At 40.0% G+C, this 21,496-nt stretch overlaps 1 protein-coding gene across 5 annotated transcripts in view; it reads right to left on the reverse strand.

The window, feature by feature from the left end:
* NAA25 (N-alpha-acetyltransferase 25, NatB auxiliary subunit) overlaps positions 1-21,017 on the reverse strand; it is a 73,802-nt gene extending 52,785 nt beyond the window's left edge. For 2 of the 5 annotated variants that reach the window (XM_027124595.1, XM_027124597.1), the window contains exons 1-5: positions 20,766-20,917; positions 9,463-9,548; positions 8,519-8,657; positions 5,229-5,347; positions 743-817 (exon numbers count right to left, since the gene is read on the reverse strand). In XM_027124595.1, the coding sequence (XP_026980396.1) occupies positions 743-817; positions 5,229-5,347; positions 8,519-8,657; positions 9,463-9,548; positions 20,766-20,823 (477 nt within the window). In that variant the 5' untranslated portion in view covers positions 20,824-20,917. Of the gene's footprint in view, positions 1-742; positions 818-5,228; positions 5,348-8,518; positions 8,658-9,462; positions 9,549-20,765 lie in introns of all 5 variants that reach the window. The other 3 variants (XM_027124598.1, XM_027124599.1, XM_027124596.1) reach the window with 3 other exon arrangements.
* Between the last annotated feature and the right edge of the window lie 479 nt (positions 21,018-21,496).

Raw genomic sequence — 21,496 nt, forward strand, 5'->3', positions numbered from 1 at the left:
ACTATTAGCTACAGTTACCTTAGCATGATATTAATCATTTTAACATTGCCAAAGATTCTGCTCAGAGCTCATTTACCCCCTGAAAACAACCTTTCAGGGTAGCTATTATGCTTATTTTATAGTTAAACTAAGGTTAAAAGATTCTCCAACAGCTCAAGAGACATGGTGAAGCCAATGTTTGAAAGCAGACCGGTCTGAACCCAGAGCCTCTCTGTTCTTAACCTACATTTTAACTCCAGAGCCTCTCTGTTCTTAACTGCTACATTTTAACTCCTTTCTCCCCATCCTCTCATACACAGTGTCTTATCTTGGTACTTATAGCTGCTCTGGGAGATGAGCATCTCCATTCTGCAAAAGAGCAGACTGAGGCTCAGAAAGCAGAAGTGATGAAACAAGGTCACCCAGTTCAATGATCCGTTCAACAACCAACAATAGTGCCTTAAAGACAAACCTCAAGTTAAAATATCAAACATTTCGAGGCTCATACTTGATCAAGTAACCCAGTAATGGATCTAAGATTCAGAGGAAATACACTCTGTGCTACACACAAATAAACCAATACATCAACTCAAAAAGAATACTAAAACTCCTCAACTCAAAAAAATCAACTGACAATATGTCACATCCCTATTTGACACATGCTGCAACACATTACCCAAGATGTTCAGAGGACACATTAAGGACAATTACTATATACAAAAATAAAAACAAATCTCAATCCCATTCTGAATGCCATACTCACTTGCATTATTAAGCTCATCACAGACCAAAAGTAGTAAGGGTTTTTGGGGACAATCTTATATAGAGCCATGCCAGCCTGAAAGACAGAGAGCCATAAATACTTAACTTAGAAAACATCATACAGAGGGTAATTAATGACCTAGACATGTGGCAAGAAGTTTCCTAGGAAAATAGCAACATGTTTACATATGCTGGTTACTGTAAGTGCCTAGTAACTTGATGGATGTTGTCTACAGCATAACAACAGAGGTAATCCCAAAGGTGAATTTTTACAATATCAAGAATGATATTTCATCTTTTGAATCAGATTTTCTTAAACTGAAGACCCAGTGTTCCTAGAGAATACTGCAATCCAATATAGTTCTGGTAGACTACCAAGCAAAAACAAAAGTTGGGTTATGAATGTATATCAATAAACTTTACTGAAGCCATTGCACTAATCAATTATAGTAAAACAAAGAAATCCAGACAGTATATTTAAACTTCAAAATCAGACAAAATTACTCTGACATAATTCAAAAAATAATTCTTAGGTTAGGAAAATATTCAGGTTCTTTCAATATACCATTAATTAGAACTGAACCCTCTCATTGTGAAATGTATAATATGCAAATACTTAGAAGTAGGAACATGGCACAAAGGAGCAAAGTAGATCTATTCACGTAAAACTGAGAATCTGTCCATAATTGCCAACTAGTAATCAATGCTAAGAACTCCGTCAGCTAATTATCACAGTTACTATTTTATTTTTTAATCTTTTGCCTATCTTCAATCCACTTGAAAAAAATGCATGGAGCCCCTATTAAGTAGAAGGAAATGTCTATTCCTGCCAAGGATACAAAGATTGAGTCCCGATCCCCAAGGCACTTAAAAGCAAGGGAAAGAGATAAGACAAATATTCAAACGACTAAAATATTCTTGGCAATAAAAATAAACATCCTATACAGGGAATTCCCTGGCGGTCCAGTGGTTAGGACTCGGCACTTCCACCGCCAGGGCCAGATTCGATCCCTGGTCAGGGAACTAATAATATCTCACAAGCAAAGCGGCACGGCCAAAAAAAAAAAAAGAAAACAAAAACACCCTATACAAAAACACCACACTAGGGTGTTTCCAAGGAAGGCAAGGTTAGTATGTTTGTTTATTCCTTTCTTTTTCTTTTTTTAAGGAAAAGTAGGGAAGAGCATTCTCCAAAGTAGCAGTCTTTCAGATGGACCTTGAAGGTGAAACAGAATGTCTATAGGCAAAGATGGGGGGTAAGAATACATATACAAATAATACAATTATTTAGGGTGAATGGATAAGTGAATGAATCAATTCGAAGTAGGAGCAAAATGAGTAATTAAACAAAAACATTAAAGAAAGAAAAGATATATGTTGACAAGAACAAGTAGGACATCTAGCTGAAACAAAAAATTAAGAGCAGGAGAAGGGAAAAGGGCTAAAAGGTAGACAGAGGTACCTTTGTTATAAGGCATTCCAAAAGGAGTCTATACAGAGTAAGCGAGTGATATGTATAAATCTATACTCTTCTAGGAAGAGTATTTTAGCAGTACTGTAAAGAAAGAAAATAGGGAAAAATAAGAGGTGAGGCAATGAAGAACTAAACCAGGATGAGGTAGATCAAATAGAAAAAGAGACCTCAGGGAATTCCCTGGCAGTCCAGTGATTAGGACTCCGAGCTCCCACTGATGAGGGCATCGGTTTGATCCCTGATCCAGGAACTAAGATCCAGAAAGCCCCGTGGCCAAAAAAAAAAAAGAGAGAAAGAGAGAGAGAGACCTCAAAGACACTGTGGAGGTAGAATCAAGATGATCTGGAGACAAAATGGACATAGAAGATGAGAAGGAGAGTCTAGAATGGCTTGAGGTCCCTGCTCTTAACACCAAACTGGAGAAATGAAATGGAAAGTGTTAGAAAACCAATTTTATTTGATAACTTGGGGAAAGAAAACATTTTTATAATGACACACAGAAATAAAAAGGAATAGAATGTTAAATTAACATGAACTTTTAACATAAAAGAGAAATTTCATGCCCACACCCTACTATCTTATAGGTGATAGCATTCTGCTGCTACAGAAAACTTTTGACCAGAGAGAAATTTGAAAAACATGGCTGCAAACTGGTGACTCAGAGAATAGGAATGTCACTTACAGAAAAAGGAAAGTCTAGTCACCATATGAATGACTAGCAGCTCTTTATTCAAGGTGGTTTTAAATTTACCTGCCAGAGATGATCTGTGGGGCAGAAGTCCTTAAATCTTCTGATCCCCTGGCTTCCCTCCCTCTTACCTCCACCAGTTTATGCAAATCACTCATTTATTTAACAAACGTTTATCATGAAGTGAGGATTCAGCAGTGAACAAAACAAAAGCCCTTATGAAACATAACATGTAATTTATAAAATACCTATTACCCCAGACTGACATTCCCCTTTCAAAATAAGCATACATATAAGCTAAGAACTGTAACTACCTTAAGCAGCAACAAAGGCAGAATAAAAATCAGACGTTCCATTCTAAGACATTTAACACTAGAGGACTCCATTCTTCCAACATATTAGACTAAAATAATGCAAAAGCAGGATATGGTTAAAACATATTAAGAAACCATAACTACTAAGCCACATCAAAGCTATGTCTCCAAAAAGCAAGATGCAAAATTGTATATATCTCTGGCAACATGTAAAGTTAAACCATACAAAAATATAATCTGTTCAAGTGGTAGATTATTTTTTTCCCTTTTTCAAAATTTACCTTAATATTGCTATTGCATGAACTTGTACTTTTTGTTATTTTATAAGTGTGTGTATAATATATATTTCAAAAATGTATTTCGTGGGATCATAAAATTAACACATGCTTAAAAAAAAAAAAAAGAAAGAACAGAAATTAAGATGGAAAGTATCCACAGCCCTATATCCTGGCAACATTTCAGTACATATACTTAATAAGGAAGGGTGGAGGGGAAGGGAGTGAGAGAAGGCCATTTTACAACCTGCTCTTCTCACTTAACATATATTGGGAATATCTTTCTATGTCAACAAATAAAGACACACAGTACCATTTGGGGGGGGCGGGGTGTTGCATTATTTTCTACCACATAGGTGAACTATAATTTCTTTCACTATGTCTGTATTAATGTACATTTAATATACTTTACTTAAAACATATTCCTAGGGGCTTCCCTGGTGGCTCAGTGGTTAAGAATCCGCCTGCCAATGCAGGGGACATGGGTTCGAGCCCTGGTCCAGGAAGATCCCACATGCCACGGAGCAACTAAGCCTGTGCGCCACAACTACTGAAGCCTGCGTGCCTAGAGCCCATGCTCCACAAGAGAAGGCACCTCAGTGAGAAGCCCGTGCACCGCAACGGAGACCCAACGCAGCTAAAAATAAATAAAATAAATTTTTTAAAAAAAACAAAAAAATATATTCCTAGAAGTAAAAATGATACTAAGGATTTATATGTATATATGGTTAGTGCTGCCAATTTAAAAAATATATACCCATTTTACAATAAAAGAAAAATTATAATCTGTGAGTATTTTTCCTGAGAACATATCAATACTCCAATGATAAATAAAATAATGATAAAATTTCTTCAAAGAATTATATTTGGGCCAAAAAATCTCTTCCAATTTAAAAACTTACATAAGCAAATACAAAAACTGATTTGAAAGAGAAAGGGTTTATCTTAATATAGTATCTTCCACCCTCCCTGGTCTACCTATCTATTGTTATAGTTTGATATTTCAAGTAAACAAGACAAAATAAAAATCCAAGTAGGAAAGCTGCCTTCCAAACACATTATACCCACAAACAAAGCATTTCTTTAAAAATTCTAGCTTGACTTCATAACCCTTTATGAGCTTAAGAGTGCAAATTTCATTTCTCTGGGATGCCAGCTTTATGCACCTATTAGTCCAAATGTATCCAAATAAGGCTCCTTCACATGTGTACAAGGAACACCTAAAACGTGCTAACTGGCAGATAAGCTGCATCCAGAAAAAAAAAAAAAACAAGCATCCCAAGCAATAGGGATTTTCCCGCCATGGATTTAAAAATCTTAGCAGGCTATATAAACAGTTAAATTTAAAAAATAGATATAAACTTTTACAGTTAATCTTTCTATAGTCTGTTCATTTTCTGCTCTAGGATTTCTGCCCATTTTCTGAAAATATAACAGCAATCTGATGCAGTGAGACAATCTGAAGCCAACTTACCAGAACCAAACAAAACATACCATCAGGCCACAAAGGAACAATCACATTTCCCAAAGAAAACATTTAAAGAACTTGAATAATTGTTCATCTTTAAAACACACACAAAAAATAACTGGCTGATCTCCACACGCAAATACATAGATTCACTTCTACACATATATGCAAACACACACATGCAGACACACATACCACTGCAGTTAAACCAGAAAATAGAAAATTAATAGAAAATCCTGCAGCCCAGGAGGTTTGGGCATCAAGTTACCTGTTGCATTTTCTTGTATTCGCCCACTCTGGCATAGGCCATGAAGAGGTGAGAGTGATATTCCTCACTATTGGGAACTTTCTTCACAGCTGCCTCATAAAGTTTTGTGACTAACTCCGCTAAAACAAAGAGAAAGAGAATTTTCTTTAATTACTGAAGTATAACAAATCTTAACAGCATTTAATTTTTTTCCTATTTGGAGGAAATAGATGTCTCCTATCATTAAGGAAGAAGAAAGTATTTGCTTTGCCTCATCTGCTCATTACTCTTACCTTGCTTAGGTGTTTTCCGATGAAGCATGGAATAGGTCAGGCCTCCCCATGACGTTTACAACGTACAAGACCCTCCAGGATCTATCTAGCCTTTCTGTCTTCTTCCAAACTCTTCCCTCCTGCACTTTATGCTCTAGCTACATCAAACTACTTGTAGTTCCACTAGATTCCCTGTACTGTATCAGACCTGCATGACTTTAACACTGTTCCCTCTGCTTGGATTCCCTTTTCCTCTCTTTTCTACTGAGTGAACATCATCCAAGACCCAGTTCAAATGTAATCCTTCCCTGAACACGATCTCTGCTCCTCCATCCCAGTTTGTACACTGCTTCCTTCTGCCATCTTTAAATCTTTTAAATAACACTCTTATACAATTTATTAATATATAATGCAACATACTATCTATTGATCTATGTTTCCTCATAGACTATGAGTAACATGAAAGCAAAGAATACCTTTCATCTTTGACTCTGATACAATATTTGTCACAGAAAAACATTCAACCAATACTTGTAGGACAGATAATTTTTTTTTTGAAATGCTGGGAGAGAATCCATAACCCTAAATCAACATAATCCCTAAATAATCAGATATAATACCTCAACTCTTAAGTTTTATCTTTCATAAGAATGAAACACAAAATTGAACTATAAAATAACATTTTCTGCCTGCTAGGTTGGCAAAAAATTTATTTTATTTTTTTCAGTTTTACTGAGAAACAATTGACAAAAGCTGTATATTTTTAGGAGTACAACATGATGGCTTGATGGCAAAATTTTTTAAGTCTAAGAATACCAATGACGGGACTTCCCTGGCGGCGCAGTTGTTAAGACTCCAAGCTCCCAATGCAGGGGGCCCGGGTTCAATCCCCAGTCAGGGAACTAGATCGCACAGGCATGCTGCAACTAAGAGCTCACATACCACAACTAAGGATCCCACGTGCCGCAACTAAGGAGCCAGTGAGCTGCAACTATGGAGCCCGCCTGCTGCAACTAAGACCCAGAGCAAATAAATAAATATCACATTAATTAAAAAAAAAAAAGAATACCAATGACAAGCATGTGGAACTCTGATACACTGCTAGTGGGAAGGTAAATTTAGAAGATAAGTTGACACCATGTTTATCTTTAAGCTGAACCTACCCTATGACCTAGCACCTCCACGCTAGATTCTAGTGTAGTCAACCAGTGAAGTATTCTGTGGCAGTAAACATGAATTAACTACAACCACTTGGATATTAGATGAAAAGTGCAAGTCACAGAAAACGTACAGCATGAATCTATTTATGTTAAGTCCAAAATAAGTGAAACTAATAATGTATTACTTAGAAAAACAAATGTGATAAAGATTTAAAGACAAGCAAGAGAATAAAAATATTCAAGATAGCAAATCCCTCTTAGGAAGTTAAAGGGGAAATGAGATTGATGAAGGACACACAGGAAGTCTTCTTAGTACAGACATACCTCATTTTATTGTACTTCCCTTTACTGTGCTTTGCAGATATTGTGTTTTACAGATTGAAGGTTTGTGGCTACCTAGCAACTAAGCAAGTCATTAGCACCATTTTTCCAACAGCATTTGCTCACTTTGTGTCTCTGTGTTACATTTTGGTAATTCTCACGATATTTCAAACTTTTTCGTTATTATCGTATTTGTTATGGTGATCTATGACCAGTGATCTTTGGAGTTACTACTGTAATTGTTTGGGGGCACCACAAATCACAACCATATAAGACCCTGAACTTAATCAACAAATATGTGTGTGTTCTGTGCTCCACCATCTGGCCGTTCCCATCTATCTCCCTCTCCTCAGGCCTCCCTATTTTTTGAGACACAACACTGAAATTAGGCCAATTAATAACCCTACAATGGCCTCAAGTGAAAGGAAGAGTGCCACATGTCTGGCACTTTAAATCAAAAGCTAGAAATGATTAAGTGTAGTGAGGAAGGCATGTCGAAAGCCAAGACAGGTTGAAAGCTAGGCCTCTTGCGCCAATTATCCAAGTTGTAAATTCAAAGCAAAAGTTCTTGAAGGAAATTAAAAGTACTACTCCAGGGAATTCCCTAGAGGTCCAGTGGTTAGGACTCCGACCTTCCACTGCAGGGAACACAGGTTCAACATCTGTTCAGGGAACTAGATCTCACAAGCCTTGAGGCACGGCCAAAAAAAAAAAGTACTACTCCAGTGAACACATAAATGATAAAAAAGTGAAACACAGAAAGTTTTAGTGGTCTGGATAGAAGATCAAACTAGCCACAATATTCCCTTAAGCCAAAGCCTGACCCAGAGCAAGACCCTGACTCTCTTTAATTCTATGAAGGCTGAGAGAACCGGGAAACCAAAGAATTCATGTGACTCACTTTACTGCAATATTTGCTTTAATGTGAAACCAAACCCACGATACCTCCAAGGTATGCCTGTACTGATAATGCTGTATTTCTTAAATTGGGTGGTAGGTTTATGAATGTTCATTTATTCCACATCAAATGTTCTAGTGCTACATAAAACATATTCTTCTATAATATGTATTACTAAAGATATGTATTTCATAATAAAATATTTAAGAAATCAACAATGAAAAACTTTATTTATAGATGAAACTAGGCAGACTACCTAGGATATGCTTAGAAATAATCTGGCAGGCAGAGGGGTATACATAAAATTGATCATGTCTCAATAACTGCTGAAGGTGAGAAATGGACACAAAGGGATTTATTATGGTATTCTCTGTTTCTATGTTTGAAGTTTTCCATATTAAAAAGTGGAAAAAAAAGCAACTCTTTCATTTAGCAAATCAAAATGTCATAAATGAAATTCAAGTCCTCATTCCAATCCAAGGATCCTAATACATGTAAAATATCCACTCTGCCTACAGCCTTTGCAAGCCATGGTTAATGCATTTTTTACCTGTTGCTATCCATCAAATCATGAGTGATAAGTAAATCGGACAAACAGAGAACTCAGAAATACCCAAAAAATTAAGCAGTTTTAAAGACAATGAAAAGAAAGAAACATACGTCGATGCATCTCCCGGTAAAGAATGGTCAGTGCCTGCAGCGAGTTGTCGTCTGTGGGTTCAAGGGCTGCCACCTCCTGCGCCAAGGTGAAGGCTTCCTCTTGCTTTCCAGTTCTCTGTAAACCAATTGCTTTTAAAACCTGATAGAAAGAAAAGACAAATCAGTTTTAAAAGGACAGAAAAGGAAATATGAACCAAAGAAAGACAATTTGAAATCACAAAATAAGTTATAAGGTATGCCAACTATTTTACTAAAAATATCAGCAAATAAAGATTATTGCCAGGGCTTCCCTGGTGGCTCAGTGGTTAAGAGTCCGCCTGCCAATGCAGGGGACACAGGTTTGAGCGCTGGTCCGGGCGGATGCCACATGCCACGGAACAACTAAGCTCATGCACCACAACTACTAAGCCTGCGCTCTAGAGCCCGCGAGCCTAACTACTGAAGCCAGCGCCTTCAGCCCATGCTCCGCAACAAGAGACACCACCACAATGAGAAACCTGAGCACCACAACAAAGAGTGGCCCCCACTCGTCGCAACTGAAGAAAGCCCATGTAGCAACGAGGACCCAACACAACCAAAAATAAATAAATAAATAAAAATAAAGTTCCCTTAAAAAAAAAAGATTATTTCCTATTTCAGTCATATTAAGAATGCACAAAACAAAAAGAATGCACAACATTGCTTAAAAGGACTTTGTGGGGTGGGGGGGGAAGGACTTTGTGAAAATAAAATAATTAAATTAGATAAGTCATGTCCAAAAAAACAAGCAGCTAGCTTTTAATTAAATACTCTTTATGGCATTTCATTTAAGTGATCAGGCAAATAAATGGGCTAAAAAATACTCTGAAAAACACAGTCACTAAAGAGATTAAACACCTCTTCCCTTTGAAGATTACAGTACATAACCCACCAAATGTAAGTAACTCAAGGGCAAATGAACTTACCTTAGCACAATGAAGATCCTTATGCTTTTTCAACAATTTATCTGCTTGCTGAATTGCCATTTTATTATTACCATTATCAAGATAATCTATGAAAACAGAAATTATGAGTTATTATATTCCTTCAAAAACAAATATGAAATATGCATAGGCTAGTATCAGCTGTTTCAGAAAGTATCCTAATTCGGTATTAAAAACATCTTGGAGCTGATTTTAACTCTAAATGGCTAGGATGGTCCAGAACACAATCTTAAATTTCTATAGTCATCTCTCATCCAAGAGCAATATAATCCAGTTATACTAATCCTTAATGAAGATTCAAGACCAAATATATTTAGATGATAGATGACACTAATATTTTTACCTATGGGAAACAAATGGGTTTACTAGCACAAAAATTAAAATATCTAAAAAAAAAAACAACCTTTATTACATTCAAGCTTCAAATCTACCAAATGGACCACGTTCCCTCAATAAAATGTTCAGTGAATCTTACTATGCCACAGAGTTAAGAATAATTCTTCGAAGAAAAAAATAAGAACCGTGAGTGGGGGAGTAAATCCAGCAGTATCAGGAGTAGACAAGGATGTAGGGAAAGCAGCACTTTCATACACTCTGGTTGAAATAGAAACTAGTGCTGACTTTGAAGAAACATTGACTTCTAGGTCCCTAAGCTATGCGTCCATTCCAAAATTCAAGGCATATGGAGACCTGCTATAAAATTGTGTTAAGGAAGAGAAGCAATCAATTATTATTCAAAAGTCTAACAAAAGCAAAGATTAATTTTCAGATGAGAGGATCTGAAAGAAAATGATTAGTGTTTTAGATGGGAAACAGTGGTAGCTGTCAATTCTATATATAGAAAGATGACTAAACACAGGCCAGTCCACAACCTACTACTACTACCAAGTCCCTCTTTGCTCATCAAGGTCCCAAATCAGCATAGGGACAGACAAAACATAAACAACTCAAATTAATCTGTGGACCAAATGCTGGTGAGGACATGGAGCAAAAGCAGCTCTCATTCACTGTTAGTGGGAATGCAAAATGGCACAGCCACCTTGGAAGACTGTTTGGCAGTTTCTTAAAAAATTAAACATACTCTAACCATATAATCCAGCTCCTTGTTATCTACCCAAATGAGCTGAAAACTTACTTTCACACAAAAATCTGCACGCAAATGTTTATAGCAGCTTTATACAAAATTGCCAAAACCTGGAAGGAACCAAGATGTTCTTCAACAGGCAAATGGATAAACAAACCGTGGTACAGCCATCCATACAATGATATATTATTCAGTGATAAAAAGAAATGAGCCCATGCGCCACAACTACTGAGCCTGTGCTCTAGAGCCTGTGAGCCACAACTACTGAGCCCACGTGCCACAACTACTGAATCCCACGGGCCTAGAGCCTGTGCTCCGCAACAAGAGAAGCCGCCACAATGACAAGCCTGCACACCACAACAAAGAGTAGCCCCCACTCACCACAACTAGAGAAAGCCTGCATGCAGCAACAAAGACCCAACACAGCCAAAAATAAATAAATAAATTTATTTTAAAAAAAAAGAAAAGAAAAGAAATGAGCTAGCAAGCCACAAAAAAATATGGGGGACTCTTAAATACATATTGCTAAGTGAAAGAAGCCAACATGACAAAGCTACATACTATACGATTCCAAGTGTATGACATTCTGGAAAAAGCAAAATTATAGGCAGAGTAGAACAATCAGTGGTTGCCAGGAGCTGGGGGAGGAATGAATAGGTGGAGAATGGGATTTTTCAGGGCAGTGAAACTATTCTGTATGATACTGTAACGAAGGATACATGTCATCATACCTTTGCAAAATGCATAGAATGTGCAACACACAGAATGAGCCCTAATGTAAACTAGTAAACTATGGACTTTAGTTAGCAATAACATATCGTATTGGCTCAGCAACTGTAGCAAATGCACCACACTAATGCAAGTGTTAATAACATGGGAAACTGGGGGAGAAAGAGGTGTGTCAGGGTGAATAGGAAGGAACTCTGTATTCTCCACTCCTTTCCTGTAAACTTAACCTAAAACTGCTCTAAAAAATAAAGTCAATTAATTAAAAATATATATCTAATAAAAGCAAAGATTCATTTCTAGAAAAGGAACGTGAAAGTGTTATAAATGGGAAATAGGGTGGTAGATGTAGATTTGAAATACAGAAAGATGACTGAACTCAGGCTAGTTCACAATCTACTACTACTATTGGTCCCTCTTTGCTCATCAAGGTCCCAAGTCAGCAACAGGGACAGAGGAGGCACAGACAACTCAAGATCATCTATGGCCCTGGTGGCCCAGGGCCAAATAACAGAAATACACTATCATTTTACCTAACGGTTTCAATTTTTCTCCTATGAATACTTTACCACAACCTTTAACAGACAGCTACATGAACACATGAGTTTCATCTCTTTAGTTTTTCTTCAATGCACCTAATGTTGATGAGCACCAATAACGCTAGGTAAAAAGATTAAGAAGCCTTACTCTGGAGGGAATCACAATCTAGAAAAGATCAAAGACTTAACACTCAGGTAGAGAGATTAGAGAATCACAGAAATCACAATCTTGGCCTGAATACCCAAATATCTAATACCAGTTTTCTTAAGTCCTCATCTCAGCCGATAGGCCACCATTTGTCCTTACAGAATATCTGACAGATATTTCAGCTCAATAAATGATATCTTCTCTTCCTAATAACTTGGTGCTGATCTCATGCTGAGTGAGTTCTAAGTTACGTCTGACTCAGTCTTCTTGCAAGACTCCAGGTTCACAAAACATATCTTGAAGTCTTCTCAAAGAGCAGGTATCTTTGATGAAACCCCAGCTCTGACGGTCTGCCCATAGATGGATCAGACCAGAGGTTAGGACTACAAGGATATTGAACTTTTCCCTCTGTTGCTGACAAGGCCCTGATATATAAATACACTGCACCCATGCCCTCTTCTGTGGGCAAGGTTTCCACAGACTGCTGAAGGGGTAGAATTGGATGAGCATGTCTAGATCATGCAACTGAAGTCTAATGGAGTGGACATTTGACCCAAACTGGGTAAATCAAGTTTCTTCCTGGTAATTTGTAATTACAACACTGAAATCTGGAATCAGAAAGCTATGGACAGACTTCCCTGGTGGCACAGTGGATAAGGCTCCACGCTCCCAATGCTGGGGGCCCGGGTTCGATTCCTGGTCAGGGAACTAGATCCCACATGCATGCTGCAACTAAGAGTTCACATGCCACAACTAAGAAGCCCACATGCCACAACTAAGGAGCTGGCAAGCCGCAATTAAGGAGCCCACGTGCTACAACTAAGGAGCCCACCTGCCACAACTAAGACCCAATGCAACCCAATAAATAAATGAATATTAAAAAAAGAAAAGAAAAGAAAGCTATGGAGAACCCCATTTGGAAGGCAATAAATATTTCCAGTTTGAGATTACTAGTGGCAGCTCCAGAATCTCCATTTGGAAGGAGCCTTGGGAGATGCAAGTTAGTTAATGGGGAGTGAAAAAAAGGAGTTATCTCTTGACTCTTCATTCATATAACATTTATAAAAGAATAAAGAACGTCAATTATCTTTATCAAAAAATTGGGGGAGGGGCAGTGCTGATTAAGCTTGTAGGGGGAGGCTAATGACCTCTCCTTACTCTATTCTCAGCTTGGTGTGGCCACAAAGTCAACATGTTGGGCCCCAGGTAAACTGATGAGTAAGCAGAAAAAACCAGTTTGAAGAACCTAGCAGAGAAAAGAAGAGCCACAAACAGATAAGAGCAGAGATGAGCATCTGAGAAAGAAGCTTCAGATCCTGACAGCTTTCCAGTTTCCATCAGGCTCTAGAACACTGCATTCCTGCCCTAAGCTCCCACAAGGGTTTATAAACAACCTCCCTCTACTTGAGCTTGTGTCAAAGGGTTTCTGTTCCTTGCACCCAGAAGAGTTTTAATTTTAACTAAGACACCCCACCACATTTAGACTGCTGTCAAGGTCCCCCTTCCTGGACACCTAGGTGATTGCTGATTAATTGGTTGCTGAGGCTTTTGGGAAAGTTTACTTCCATTTTACATTGCTGACTTTGTAATATAAATTATGTAGCCAGGGCTTCCCTGATGGCGCAGTGGTTAAGAATCTGCCTGCCCATGCAGGGGACACGGGTTCGAGCCCGGTCCGGGAAGATCCCACATGCCGTGGAGCAACTAAGCCCGTGCACCACAACTACTGAGACTGCGCTCTAGAGCCCACAAGCCACAACTTTTGAAGTCCGCACACCTAGAGCCCGTGCTCCGCAACAAGAGAAGCCACTGCAATGAGAAGCCCACACACCACAACGAAGAGTAGCCCCCACTCTCAGCAACTGGAGAAAACCCGAGTGCCGCAAAAGACCCAATGCAGCCAAAAAATTAAATAAATGAATAAGTAAATTTATTTTAAAAATAAATAAAATAAATTATGTAGCCCTTGGAGAAAACAGGCCCATAAAAATGATACCCTAAGTCTGTTTTTTAGCCTTTTTAAAACTTACTCAAGGGTAACTGTGGCTTGACCATGAGGACTGGTATTGTTCCCTTAATATGAGGAGTAAGCCAAGTCAGCCGTCCACAAATCAGGCATAGGAAATAATAAGATGATGATGTATCAGTTAAAGCAGTGTTTTTCAAAGCATGGTTATCACTCCAACTAAAATGGTTTTAAGTGGTCCTTGCAGGCAGCACTAGATAACACGGATAGTGAGAAAACTGACCTTTTGTAATATTTCCCTTATATTAAGGAGATAGTCTCAGTTTGGTATCAGCCTGTCATTTCTTTAACACTTGCTGATGCCTTTTTTTTTTAATGGAAAAGGAACAGGTCTCAGATTTAGAGTTTCTCAACTATCAGAAACTAGTTAAGACCTTAATAACATTGTTTTGTTTTCACTGCGTGTACTTAATTTTATGGTTTTGTTTTCTCAGGGCAAGTGACAGGTATTCCACTGATGGTAATGATACATATTATTTCTATTTTTAATTTTAAAAATTTATTTATTTTTGGCCACGCAGAATGTGGAATCTTAGTTCCCTGACCACGGACTGAACCCATGCCCCCTGCAATAGAAGCGAGAGTCCTAACCACTGGACAGCCAGGGAATCCCTCCCACTGTCTCTAAAACAAACTTCAAAATCCTTAAAATGGCTTACAAAGTTGAGTCCCTCTACCTCTGTAGCCCCATCTCACCCTTCTCTACATTCCAAGCACACAAGTCTTTTCTTAGGTCATCAAGTACATACTCTCTCTGTCTATCTTTCTTACACACTCTGTCCATCACTCCTTTCCATCTGATCACCTGACTAACCTTTGCTCTTTTTTCTTTTCCAAAGTAAAATGTCACTTCCACAGAGAACCTTTTCTTGAAATGTTCCCAACAGTCGAGATGCCATAGTGTGTGCTCTCACGGTAACCGGTACTTTTCCTTCAAAGTCCTTAACACAAATGTAATGATCATGTATACTATTGTTTAAAAAACCTCTTGAGACTACAAGCTCCCTGAAAGCAGAAATCATGTCTGTGCTGTCTGGTACTCTCTCATTCCCTGAATCTACATTGTGCCTAGCATATATTAGGCTCTCAATAAATAAGCTGAATGAAGAAAGGAATACATAAATGAACAAACTGTATAGGAAAAAAAATCTTCTAGAAATTGAGTAGTCTATCAGGGGAGTGAGAGATATATACATACAAAGTGACCACAACAGGATGTTCAAAGAACCAATTATTAGTGATGGCTTCCTGCTATTAAGTTAGATTTTTTAGTCTTTTCAATTAATTTCTTAGGGGACTCCCCTGGTGATGCAGTGGTTAAAAAAATCCGCCTGCCAATTCAGGGGACATGGGTTCAATACCTGGTCCAGGAAGATCCCACGTGCTGCGGAGCAACTAAGTCCATATGCCACAACTACTGAGCCTGCACTCTAGAGCCCGTGAGCCACAACTACTGAGCCAGAGTGCTGCAACTACTGAAGCCCGCATGCCTAGAGCCCGTGCTCCACAACAAGAGAAGCCACCGCAATAAGAAGCCCGCGCACCGCAACAAAGAGTAGCCCCCCCCCGCCACAACTAGAGGAAGCCGGCGTGCAGCAACGAAGACCCAACACAGCCAAAAATAAATAAATTAATTAATTAAGAAAAAAAACCCAGACATTTAAGAGTGAAGACAGAGGGAACACAAATTTATTGGGTGTCTACTCAAAACCCAGCAAGGTACCGTTAGCAACTCCATATTACAGAAGAGGCTCAGGGAGGTAGGTTAATTGACAAAATCATAGCAGAGAGTGAAACCCAGCTCAGTCTGGCTCTGAAGGTCTGCACCCTTCATTGCCTCAATTTCTCTAGACAGAACTCTTAGAGCAAGAAACTATATAAGTACAGATAGCTCATTGATCCTAAGCAGACAAAGAACAAATTTGAAATTTATTTTTCTTTTCTTTACTACCTTGCCACAATCCAATCACTTCAGTGAACACACAAAAAACATACCCCAAATGGCCAACTGGTTTCTCCTAATTCTCAAGAAGATACTAAGTGCAGTATTTTTAATTAAAGTATTAGTCAGATGCTCTGACAGAAGCAAGAGCATGAACAAAAGAATGAAAAGGAAGTATGCACCTTTAAAACCCGATTTACACCCACCATCAGGCGTGCACTGGGGTAGTTCCAGCACTGACTGCCTCAACACCACCAGGCTAAGCCTGCTGCATTTGGTCTTGGTAAATCATCCCAAACCAAATGTGTTCCCTGGCCATCTGCCCTGCTGAGAAGGCTGTGCGCCAGTCATCACTGTTTATTAGGGGAAAAGAACATGGACAAGAATATTCTGCCCTCAGGAAAATGTTTCAAACACTCGGTTTACATCTGAGCAATTTTTTAGTAAGAGCTGGACTTGGGTGCCAGAAAGGCAACGAGAAGCCCACGCACCGCAACGAAGAGTAGCCCCCCCCCCCACCCCCCCACCCCCCCCCACCCCCCGGCTCAGAGCAGCTAGAGAAAAGCCCGCGTGCAACAACGAAGACCCAACGCGGCCAAAAATAAATAAATAATTTTAAAAAATAATAAATAAATTTATATAAAAAAGAACGTTATCTGAATGAAACCATACAGTATCTGATCTTTAAAAAAATTAATGTCTTAAATAATAAAAATAATACATGTCATAGTAAAAACAAAAATCCAATAGTTCATACAGGTATAACATGAAAAGAATTATTAGTCTCTTAATCTTGCCCTATGCTCACACTACCCTCTACTCTATGCATTCTTCCAGGAATGTTCTGTGCATTAACATCTGTCTTTTTAAGTTTAAAATGTTTTTAGAATTTAAAAGTCTAAGAGCTTTTTAAACGGTCATAATTTCAGAACAGGAGAAAACAGGTTGTGCCAAGTGACTTTTCTACAGAAAGGCAAGATAATCTTCACTCACCAAGATGCCCTGCCCCGCCCAGGCAAAGGACAAGACTCACTGAGCTAACACGGCCCAACAGAAGGCTCAGAATACATACAACATCTGACCGAAGACCTGGTAAGTTTTAATAACAAACTATAACAGAATAATTACCTGGAGTCTGGCCACACATGGGAAGGGAAATGTCCTAACACACCAAGGAAGTGACTATCATTCAGGAAACACAGCTGGGAAATATGTTACACCTGATTCAGGCTAGAGCAAGACTGCAAGTCAGGAACCATCAAGGACCTACTGTAAAGCACAGCGAACTCTACTCAATATCCTGTGATAATTTATATGAAAAAAGAATCTAAAAAAGAGTGAGTATATGTATATGTGTAACTGAATCTCTTTGTTCTACACCTGAAACTAACACAACGTTGTAAATCAACGATGCTCCAATAAAATTTAAAAAACAAAATAAGTATTAAAAAAAAGACTGCAAGTCAGTAACACATATTAGAACAAAGGATCTTGTGCCATAAAAGTAAATGTGTGTGTGTGTGTATTCTAAAGACTATGGAACTTTGAAACCTCTATTTTTATTTTGCAATTCTTGCATCCTATAAAAAAATTTTTAATAAATGAATTTTTTATATCTTTATACAGAAATTCTTATTTACCTATCTATCTATTTATTTATTTATGGCTGCGCTGGGGCTGTGCGCAGGCTTTCTCTAGTTGCGGTGAGTGGAGGCTACTCTTCGTTGCGGTGCGCGGGCTTCTCATTGAGGTGGCTTCTCTTGCTGCGGAGCACGGGCTCTAGGTGCGCGGGCTTTAGTAGTTGTGGCTCACAGGTTCAGTAGTTGTGGCTCACAGGCTCTAGAGTGCAGGCTCAGTAGTTGTGGCGCACGGGCTTAGCTGCTCTGCAGCATGTGGGATCTTCCCAGACCAGAGATTGAACCCGTGTCCCCTGCATTGGCAGGCGGATTCTTAACCACTGTGCTACCAGGGAAGTCCCCTATAAAATTTATTAAGTGCCATACCTGACCATCTTCCAACTCTACCCATCCCCTAACCACTAAAAACATTTTAAAACAGTAATGGTAGAAGAAAGCACTAGGGCTCACCAAGTCACATGAGGATACAACATCTGTTCAGAACCACATAGCACAAGAGAATAATTTTAGCAAAAGGAGAAAGAATAATAAAGTAGGTGTTCTGGAAGGTCAAGGTGGTTTTCAAAAACCAAAAATGCACTACCCAAACTTACCAATTTATGAGTAAAGAGAAGCACTCTGAAGATGTTCAACTAATCAACTAGCTATTTCATACCTAGACACCAAAAATAGAATTTCAACCCACCATAATTTCACAATTAATGACCCTGTCCACTTCTATCCTCAACAGTATCAGCAAGAGCTGAGGTCATAGGCAAAGTTTCTAACAGCTGTAAAATCCTAAACCTTGGCAATATAAATAATGCTGCATAAAGATCGTGATGCTGTGGGATCTGAACTCAGTGAAAGGCTGAGCTCTCCAGTGGGAATGCCTGTGTTCAAATCCCAGCTCTACCGTTTACTAGCTGCAATTCTGAGCAAGTTAATGTCTGGCATTCAGTTTACTACTATGCTCACAATAATCTTACCTACCTAATAGGACAGTTAGCACACAAATAAGCACTCAGTCAACACTGAGTGTTGTTGAACTTTTGGCTGGTGGGCAAGCACCACCATGCATAAGCATGTTCATCTGTCAGCTAATGAAGGTCCAAATTCAAGAACGACAGTGGTTTAGGGATACTAATATATTTAAACACAAAAGCAGAGGCTGTCCCAAAGTCTAGAGGTCAAAAGTCAAAAGTGCTGAAGTCAAGGTCAGTCTTTCTTTTCCTATTTCTGTCAGTTTATATTAATTGCCTTGGAATTCCTAAAGAAAGTATTTTCTTATCTTCTTCCCATGTAACTATAACAAAAGCTACATAATTCTGGCTTCAGTTTTGAGAATATGACCTATCACATCTGTTTAACATATCCTGATGTTTACCAGCATGAAACGGACTAGAGGTTTTCCTTATTGGATAGTTTCAAAACATTATTATTTCTAAGTGACTTATGGGACCCCAAAGGCATTTTCTTTGGTCCTCAAGAATAATTTTAGAAATCCAATTATTCCTAAAAGTTAAAAAAGAAAAAAATCTGCAGGCAGCTGCTGCAGAGAGCTGTAACCAGCCACCAGTTGTGAACCCTGGATTCAGTTCCTACCCTCAAGCACCCTAACATATGCCATCTCTGCCCTTTAAAATGTATACTGGAGGGCATGAGAATATGTAGCCCTGGGAAAATGGAAATCCACCACTCTCCACCTACGTGACCTTTGGCAAGTCAGTGTCTCCAGCTCAAAGTGAGGTGATTTCTAGCACAGTGGTTAAAAGAGTAAGCCTGGGACATTCCACAGGGGTTAATATCCTAGCTTCATGTTAGCTGAGTGACCTTAGACAAATTACACATCAGTAAAGCCCCAGTTTTCTCATCTGTGGAAAGAAAAGGGGGAGAGAGAGGGAAGTGGGACTGGGGGAAAGTAGCCACCTCCGAAGAATGTGTGAAGATTAAATACTTAAGACCAAGGACAGTGACTGACATAATTAGCAGTCTATACATACACATTAGCTATTATTATTATTTCTCACCTCACAAGGTTGTTGTTGAAATGAGATGCAAGAGCAAAGCATCATACAAATTACAAAAAGCATTACCAATTGTACCAGAAACATAGTTATTACCCCCTTCCAAAAAAGTTAAATGATCTCAGCTATTGCGAAGAAGCCTCCATTTAGTAACATCCACGTTACAAACAAGAGGTCTAATTCTGCAAAAACCACTGAACTTGAAGCCTTCCTCACCATGAACTGAGCTAGACCAAGACCACACAGCCATCTAAGAGGAAAGGAAATACAAAAGGGACCACTATCAAATTATTGAACAACTTGGTTACTGAAGAGGTATTTCTCCCTGACTCAAATGTGTGATTTTTCACAACCGGGATAGCAAAATGCCATCAAGGTCTTAAAGCCTGAGGGTTGAGGTCAACGTTATGGAAGGGGATCCACTTAGCACGCGGAAGGCAAGCTGCAGAGAAAAACCAGAGAAGCTTCAAAAAAGAAAAGCCCTGCATGCCCCTCGACACGAGCTATTACAGTCGCTTCACCGCTATTTTGGGCCCAAGCCAACCTCCCCCCCCCCCGCCTCGCCCCACCCCGCCCCCGCCTCCCACGTGTGTCCAGAGCAGCTGTTCCTCCGCCAAAGAGCTCTGGATTGGGATCCTCAAATCCAGGCCTGCTCCAGACTCGATCTGGGTGACCTTGCGTCAGCCCCTTCCCCTCCCGGGACCTCTGTTTCTCCATGTGCACCGAGTACAGTTAGTCAGACAACACTTTAGGCCCCGTTCCCATAGGTAAAAAGTCTTGAGCGGGGAATTTTCCCTCAAGTAGGGTGTCCCACCCTCACGCCGGAGCCAGCTTCCACCTGCGGGCAGACCTCGGTTCTCCTTTGGCGTGGCCCCGACAACGTAGCCTGCGTGTAGCGCAGGTCTCTACGAGAGGAAGTGTCTCACAGGGCTCGCCTGTCAGGCCAGCTCTGCCGACCTGCCGCTGCCCTGACCGTGCCGCTGCCACCTCAGGGCTCAAGAAAGCCAGGCCGGCGCTTACGCGAGGCCCGTGGCTGCGGCCTAGAGGCCCGCGCGGCCCGCCCCCTGTACCCGCCAGCCCTGCTCCCGGCCCCTCAGCGCCCCTCCCGGGCCTTTGCCCCGGGCTCCGCAGCCCTCGGCGCCTCTGGCTGGCAACCAGACTGGCCCCAGGTACTCACCGTAAATGGGCCGGAGGCGCCTGTCGTTAGGGTCCTGCACATGGCCCCGCGTCGCCATGATGACAAGCGCAGAACCGCAGTGCGCACGCGCGGGGCAGGCCCCCGGGAAGGGGCTGTTAAAGGGCCAGCGCCGATCTCTCTCTGTCGCAATGGTCGCGGGGTTGTGACAGAACGCGCCGGCGCGGAAAGGGACGACACCCACACCGCAAACCCCCCGCCCCCACTCCCAGTTGTCACTTAAATGGATCCTTTTCCTCCCCTTTGCTGGTAGAATCAACCTAGCTGGTAGAAGCGGCCGTTGCTATTAAAATCCCTTCCGAGTCACATACTGGAGAGTGAGGAAAGGAGGGGAGAAAGTCTTGGTCAAAGTTAGGGCTCTGCTGCTCCTGCTTATCCTGTTTCTCCTCTGTGCTGTAGGACCAGTTAGACTTGTCTTTGTTTAATTGTTGAGGACCCGGGAACTCCTCTGGGAAGGTGACCCAGGGGACAGCAGGGGACAGAGGTGCTGATCAACAGTAGAAATCTGCCAGAAAAGTTCAAGATCCCTTCACCCCTATCCCGGTGCTCAGCCAACTAAGAAGAACCTTAGATCTATAGTAATCCAGTCAATTTATTTATCAATTATATCTCAGTAAAACTGGAGGGGAAAAGTAATTCAGTCAGTATATGCCTAGACACTGTGCTGCAAGCTCCAAATGTATTATCTCATTAATATTCGTAACAACCCTAGT

The sequence above is a fragment of the Aethalodelphis obliquidens genome, unplaced genomic scaffold (assembly GCF_003676395.1).
Source record: "Aethalodelphis obliquidens isolate GAN/ISIS:26980383/991018 unplaced genomic scaffold, ASM367639v1 scaffold28, whole genome shotgun sequence".
NCBI classification, from domain to species: Eukaryota; Metazoa; Chordata; class Mammalia; order Artiodactyla; family Delphinidae; genus Aethalodelphis; species Aethalodelphis obliquidens.